Source organism: Larus michahellis, chromosome 2 (genome assembly GCF_964199755.1).
Source record: "Larus michahellis chromosome 2, bLarMic1.1, whole genome shotgun sequence".
Taxonomy (NCBI): Eukaryota; Metazoa; Chordata; class Aves; order Charadriiformes; family Laridae; genus Larus; species Larus michahellis.
Window position 1 is genome coordinate 10584425 of NC_133897.1, and position 7166 is coordinate 10591590.

Sequence of the window (7166 nt, forward strand, 5' to 3'; positions counted from 1 at the left end):
CGCTATAATTGATTTGGGGAAGAGCTGCGGTGACAAGGATGAATTGATCTGCAAAATTTATCGGCGAGATAAATCCCGCAGTTATCGAAAAGCCCGCGCTTCGCTGCCGGGGCGGCCGTGGGGGGTGTGGGGGGGGCTCCTTTCCTCCGTACCGGGGCGGGCGCGGAGCCCCTCGCCCCTTTCCTCCCGCCGAACCGCCCCTGGAAACCAGCGCTGCTCCCTCCTTTTTTACGCCCCGGCTCCCGGGGGGGCCCGTGGCTGCACGGGTGTCCGTCCCGTCCCCTCCTCCAGCCCTGGGTCGCCGCCGCTTCCCGGGTACCCGGTGGGACACACAGCTCTGCTGCCAGGGGGGCCTGGAAAGTAGCAAAACAGATCCCGGGGCGGGGGCGGAATTCTTCTTGATTCCTCCCCTGTACCGAGGAGCTCCTCTCGATGTCCGATATTGCACGACGGCTGCGGCACCGAATTAAATCCGCTTCCCCGCTTCTTCCCGGGTGCTTCGGCACCGCCCAGAGCACGGGGAGCCCCCGGCCCGGGAGAGCCCAGCGTGTCCCCCCGCTCCCCGCCGCACAGAGCGCTCATACATCTCAAGTACAAAACGCCGTTTATTTTCCACCCCATCGCGCAGGTGGGAGGGCCTGGGGAATAATTTAGCATGCATAAGTAGAGGTAACTTTTTTTTTATATAAATACAATATACAAAAATAAAGACAGTATTGAGATTTCCAGCAGTTTTAACGTTCATGACATAAACAGTTTTCCCGATATATAGTAAGAACAAAACATTTCCAATAGTCAGCGAAAGGAGCACGCTTCCAGGGAGCAGGGATGGGGTGAGAGGGAGGGAGGGGGGCGACTCAAGTTTTGTCTGATTTTCAGTCAATAATAACACTGTATTCACCGTAAATCCTCTTCCCTGCCCAGCGTGCGAGGGATCCTCTTCTCCATCCCCCTCCAAAGCAGGGAGAAATCGGCACAAGGGGGGAGCGGGGCCGGTGCCGCCCGGGAGCAGCGGGGCTCCCCCACCCCAGCCCCGGGGGGACGGGCAGAGCCCGCGGCTGGAGGGAGAGGAGCGTGCGGGGGGGGCTCACTGGGGCTGTGCCGGGGCTCCGTGCCGGCCCCGGGGCTGCGTGTCCTCTTCATCCCCCTCGGAGCAGTCGGAGGAGTGGTAGGGGCAGCATCTCCCGGCCGCCGCCGCCGCCGCCTCCTCTTCCTCCTCCTCCTCTTCCTCGTCCTCGGGCTCGCTGTCGGGCAGCTCCCGCATCCTCCTCCCGCCGCTCTTCTCCGGGGCGGGCAGCAGCAGGTCCTCATCCCCCTTCTCCTCCCCGCCGCCCCCCTTCTGCTTCTCGGCCTCCTGCGCCGCCTGTTCCTTCGCCTTCTTGCTGCGCTTCCACTTCATGCGTCGGTTCTGGAACCAGATCTTCACCTGGGGAGAAGGGACACACAGAGACACTGCATCATCCATCGCCCCCCCATCCCCAGCAGCGTCCCCCGCCGGGCCGGGGGGACTCACCTGCGTCTCGGTGAGCATCAGCGACGTGGCCACCTCGAAGCGCTTTGGCCGGGAGAGGTACTTGTTGAGCTTGAACTGGTGCTCCAGCTCCAGCAGCTGCTGGCTAGTGAAGGCCGTGCGGGGCCGGCGGCACTTCCCCAGGAGGTTGGACTGCGCCTGGGCTGGGGAAGGAGAGGAGAGGCGGAGGTGAGCCCCCCACGCCGCGGCCGGGCACCCCCCGGGACGGAGGCTGGAAGAGGGGAGGCAGGAAAGATGATGGAGGAGGAGATTGAGGCAAGGATGGAGAGTTATCCACCGGATCACGGACCCAGGGAGGGATCTCGTCCAGCCCCTCCGGCTCCGGGATTTCTCGGCTTGCACAGTGTCAAGGGATCCCCCACAGGGGCAAAAAAAAAAAAAAAATAATTAAATTAAATCTTTTAAAGAAAGAAAAAAAATATGTCTCTTGATTTCCCAAGAGCCTAACAAGTGCGAGACAATAAAACGGGTCGCGGCGAAGGGGTACCGGGCTCTCCGGGGAGCAGCAATTCGCTCCGTTTAATGCCTTAGTTAAACCTGCCGCACTCCCAGCCCTCCGGCTTTAATTAAGGGGATGGCAGGCGGGCACCCCTCCGGCGGGCCGGGGGCTGCCGGCGGGCCGGGGGCTGCTCCGCGCCTCTCCGCGCCTCTCCGCGGGCTGGGAGCGCCGGGCACCGGCCGGCCGTCAGAGCATAAATCAGCAGCGTGGGGCGAAAAACTGTCTTTGAATGAAAAAAAAAAAAAAAATCGCCGTAGTTTCCGCGTTCAGGAATAATAATAAAAATAAAGGATTGTATTAAAAAAAAAAATAAATAACGAGAGATGGCGATGGGCCAGCGGGAGGGCACCGGGGGGTACTGAGCCCCTTCGCGGGGCCCGGCCACCCCCGGGGATGCGTCGCGGCCACTACCGCTTATTTCTCGAAGCATTTTGGCACTTTGGCTTATTTGGTTTAGGGGAGGAAAAAAAAAAAAACAAAAACAAAAAAAAAAAACAAACACCCAAACAAACTAAGAATTGGCAGCTCCGGCTCCCGGCCGCGTTTGGAGCCCGCTCGCTAAAGCGGGCAGGGAGAGAATAGGACAGTGTCCGCTCCCGGACAGCAGCGCCCAGGAGATTTTCTCACTGCGGTGCGATTTTCCGAGGCTCCATTCTGGTTTCTCTCCGGTTATTTATTTCCCCGCACCTTGTTTGAGGGGCAGAGCTCTGACAGCTCTCCTAATTTTTTTTTTTTTCCTTCCTGAATGTTCCAGTTTAAACAGCCCCAATTCGAGAGAAAACAATGGACATTTTTGTCTGCGAATGTGTGTGCAGAGTACGAGAAGGAAAAAAAAAAAAATTAAAAAAAAAAATCGCAATTCTTTTCCTGGCGTGATTTTCGTAAACCTACACCTCCGGTATTGTTAAATCGGCCGTTCCCACCGAGAGCTCACACCTCCGAAAATGATCTTTGCCTGAAACAGATGCACGAAAGGTCCCCGTCGCCGTGAGGCCTAGTGCTCAGCACCGCGCCTTCCCTGGGGCTGCGGATTCTCTGCCTTAATGCAGCATTTCCAGCCTCCCTAATCCCAAACCTAAACTCTTCCGACTCTATTTCATCCCCGTTCATTATCTCCAGGGAACGCAGAACCCCACATTTTTTGCTACCCCCGATCCTCTCTACACCCGTTTGCCTAGAGGAGCCTGCCGTAATTATTATAAAACCATTTCCGATGAGAAATAAAATTAGGACGGTGGCTGGGCGATGGGACCTGCCACTCCGCTTTTGAGGGGGCGATACACCGAGACCGGCTTTTTGGGGGAGACTATGGTGGCTCCTGCCCTGTCCCCTCCGACCCCCGGTGGCTTCTGCACCCCGTGAACGGTGGGAGAAGGTGTTCGCAACGGCAGGAACGGATTCGCCACCTTCCTATTTAACCTGCCCTGAAAAACCAGGCTGTGCGGGGCCGGGAACGGCGAGGCGACCCACACATCCCCGCTTCCCGTGGCGGATCGCTGTTTCCTCCTTCTCATAAAAACTAAAATTAAAAATTACAAAGTCACCGCCTGTTTAAATCCCCAGCTCATTGACACGGGGGGCAGCAGGGGGGTGCTTCTTCCCTCTAGGGAGGAGACGGCTCCCGGAAGGCCCCTTGCACCGGGAACGGGGGACGGAGGGGACGCGTCCGGCGGGGCAGAGGGAGGCGAATACTCACAGTTGAAGTCGGGCATTTTGGGCAGGATCATGCCGGCCGTGGAGGCCCGCAGCCACTGGTCCAGCTGGAAGGTGCCGGCGCTGAGCTTGATGGGGTCGGCGGCGGGGTGGGACGGGTGCGCTCCCTGCACTTGCGAGTACGAGTAGGAGAGAGCCGGGTGCTGCCCGCCCAGCGCCGAGTACCCGTACACCGGGTGCCCGTAGAGGGCCGCCTGCGCCGGCATGCCCGGCCCGCCGGGCGCCGCGGGGTGCAGTCCCAGGGCCATGCCGGCTGCCGAGGCGTGGTGATGCGGGTGGGGACCGGCGCCGGTACCGGGCAAAAAGCCCGGTTTGGGGACCAGGGCGCAGTGGGCGGCCAGGAGGCGCGGCGGAGAGGGGCTGTCTGTGCGCAGGCAGTCGGCGGGGCCGCCGGCGGGATGCTCGGAGGAGGAGGAGGATGAAGAGGAGGATGAAGAGGAGGAGGAGGAGGACGGGGGGCTGCCGCTCCCGCTGCTGCTGCTGCCGCCGCCGCCGCCGCCCAGCGAGGTGACCAGGGCCAGCGGCGCGCTCTGCCCCGCCGCCGCCGCCTTGGGGGGGTCGACAGCCAGCAGCGCGTCGATGCGGAAATTTTTGGATTTTTCCATGGGAGCGCCGGCGGGCTGGGGAACGGGGGAAGGGAAGGGGGGAGGGGGAACGGCGGCGGTTCGGGCGGCCCCGGGCCGGCCGTGTCTCCCGGCGGCGGCGGGCGGCAGTGCGGCCCCGCTCCCCGGCGCGCCCCTTCAAGGGCCGCAGGCGGCTCCCCATTGGGCCGGCCGGGCTGCGGCCTCGCCCGCCATTGGCCCCGCCGCCCACCTGTCACGGCGGAGAGTCCCGCCCCCTCCCTCCCACCCCCGGGGACTCCGGAGGGGCGGGGGGTTAACGCGGGGGGGGACACACATGGGGACAGTCGGGTGTCCGGCTCCTCTCCGCGGGGCCGACACACACACACACACACACACACACACACACACACACACACACGGCGGCGGTTCCCGCCGCGTATTCGGTGACCGCGTCCCACCACCCTTCCCGCGCACGGCAAATATTTGCCGTAAACGCGCCGCCGGCCGCTTTTTAACGAGTCGGAAAGAATAAACACCTGCGGGTCAGGGAGTCACGCCTGCCACCAACCCCCGGGTTTGTCAACAGTGTTATTAGACCCGCTTATCTACGGCAAACAGGCCCGGACAGAAACGGGAAAGCGCGGGGCGAGGGGTCGCTCCTTCGCCGGGGTCCCGTTTCCCCGGGGGGGGGCGGCGGGGACTCCGCAGAGGCGGTGTGAGGGGAAGGTCAGGCTGTGGCGCGGAGCGCTGCCAAGGTAAACACGCTCTCCCCTCGGACAGCCTTTGCCGGCCCCCGGGAGAAGGCGCTCGGATGCGGGAAGCGCCCGTGTCGCGGCCCCGCCGCCGTGTCACACCCCCGCGGGAGGAGCCGGTTCGCACACGGGGGGCGGCGGGGCTTGAGCCCCCGGGGCTGCCGGTGTCACCGTGACAAAAGTGTGCTGCCCGCCCCCCCACCCCCCCCCCCACCACCCCGGGCCCTGGGGTGGGAAAAATAAAAGCAATGAAAAGGAGAGAGGAAAAGGGGAAAAGAAAGGGAGAAAGAGGGAAAAATAAATAAAACCGGAATGCAACACGGCAAAGAAAATATGCGACAACTTCGCTCCTCGTTCCCTTCTTGCCACGGGTCCGTGGGCAGAAGGCCCGGAGCACCTCTGCGGGGCGTGTGTGCACACAGAGACAGACACACGGACACGCACCCTTTGCTCTGTGCCCCGAGACTCCCCTCCTCTCCTGCACCGACTGTTTTTCCTTGACCTCCCTGATTGGAGCCGCCGGACACACTCACTCGCACACAGCAGACGGACAGACACAAGAAGGGACAGACATAAGCACAGCAGACACACAGACACAACCACAGCAGACACACAGACACAACCACAACAGACACCCAGACACGACCAGGACAGACACGCCGACACAAGCACGGCAGACACACAGACGCACCTGTACAGCCGAGGCACGACCGCACACACGCACACGCGTGGCCCAGAGGAGCCACCCGCACCCAGACAACACCCGCACCCAACAACACCCGCACAGGGAACCCCTACACGCAGCCGGGCGCAGCCCGCACACGCTGCGGGGACCCCGGAGACACAGCAGGCCCCCGCGCACCGGGGGAGGAGAGGGGGACGCCGAGTCCCAGGATCGTTTTTATGAACCGCTTGGGTTTTCCCCGGCCACCGTCGGGCTGCCAGGGGCCGGGGCAGCCCCAGGGCCCGGGACCGGGGAACACGGCGGCCGCCCCGGGGATGGCAGCCCTCCGCCGAGGCTCCCAGCTGGAACTACGATTCCCCTTGGGCCCCACGCGTGGGGCAGTCCCACGGCAGCCAGTGTCACCAACAGGGGCTTGTCCCCATGACCGACTCCGGAGGCCGGGGGGCGGGTATTGGACCCGCACCCGCCTCCTCCGTCCCCGCATCCCGGCAGGGCCGAGGGTCACCTTCCTTCAGTGCACCTTCCCCTATTGGCACGGGGATGTCCAGCCCGCTGGAAACGGGGGCGCGGCTGTCACCGGGCAGAGCCGGTACCACCGTGCCCGGGCCGGCGGTGCCGGGGCTGCGCGGGCGCGCCCCGGGCGCGGGTCGTTCCGCACATACGGAGACCGCTTTGGGCCCCTTCTGGGTGCAGTTTTGTGGAGGAGGGAGCGGAGCTGCAGGGGAAATCACCCCGTGTAAGTGGGGAGCCGGGAGCGCAGGGCTGCGTGTGGCTGTCCCCCGCACGGGTGGGGACGGGTGGCCGGGGGCGATGCCGGACGAGGTGGCCGGCCAGGGTGGCCGATGCCGTGAACGTTTCTCCAGGCGGTGATGGGGCGAAAGCGGGACCGTCTGGTGGGGGGCGAGGGCCGGGGCCGCATCGCATCCCCCCCCCGGCCTCGGTCCATCACCGCCTCCCGGGGCGGGCTCAGGCCCGTCCCCCCGTCCGGCCACCCCGCGCTTCCAAATGCAGGCATCGTTTGGCTGATGGACGTGCGTTTGGAGAAGCCCCCCTCCCACGGCGACCAGAGACCTTCAGCTCAGCAGCGAGCCGGCCCCGAGCGGCTGCGCGGCGGCCGGGGTCCTCCATCCGCCCCCGCCGCCCTTCGGCAGCACCCCAGCGGGGCCAGCCCGGCTCCCCCGCCGCCGGGGCCGCTCGTCTTAACCCTCCTCATCGCTCCCAGGCTGCCCTCCCGCCCGAGGGGGAATATTCAGTGCTCAGAGAAAGATTTCGATTTTCAATTTTTTAAAAAATTTTTTTAAAATAGAATACAATTTTTTTCTCCGTCTTTTCTTTTTTTTTCCCTTCCTTTTTTATTTTTATTTTATCTTTTTTCATTTTTTATTATTTTCACCTTTTTTTTGTTTTGTTCTTTTGTTATTAT

General features: G+C 62.9%; 1 protein-coding gene across 1 annotated transcript; it reads right to left on the reverse strand.

The window, feature by feature from the left end:
• Positions 1–659: 659 nt before the first annotated feature.
• Positions 660–4363, reverse strand: MNX1 (motor neuron and pancreas homeobox 1). The gene is made up of 3 exons (XM_074573416.1): positions 3727–4363; positions 1514–1674; positions 660–1426 (listed from the first exon to the last, which is right to left on the reverse strand). Exons 1-3 carry the CDS (start codon positions 4346–4348, stop codon positions 1088–1090), a joined length of 1122 nt encoding a protein of 373 aa, XP_074429517.1. The 5' UTR covers positions 4349–4363; the 3' UTR covers positions 660–1087.
• Positions 4364–7166: the final 2803 nt, after the last annotated feature.

Bases quoted from the DNA above. Each gene is read 5' to 3' on its own strand.
- MNX1 (XM_074573416.1), bottom strand. From the start codon at position 4,348: ATGGAAAAATCCAAAAATTTCCGCATCGACGCGCTGCTGGCTGTCGAC. The intron at 1,675-3,726 runs GTGAGTATTCGC...CTCCTTCCCCAG, and splicing joins CAAAATGCCCGACTTCAACT to CCCAGGCGCAGTCCAACCTC. The intron at 1,427-1,513 runs GTGAGTCCCCCC...CCTTCTCCCCAG, and splicing joins TGATGCTCACCGAGACGCAG to GTGAAGATCTGGTTCCAGAA.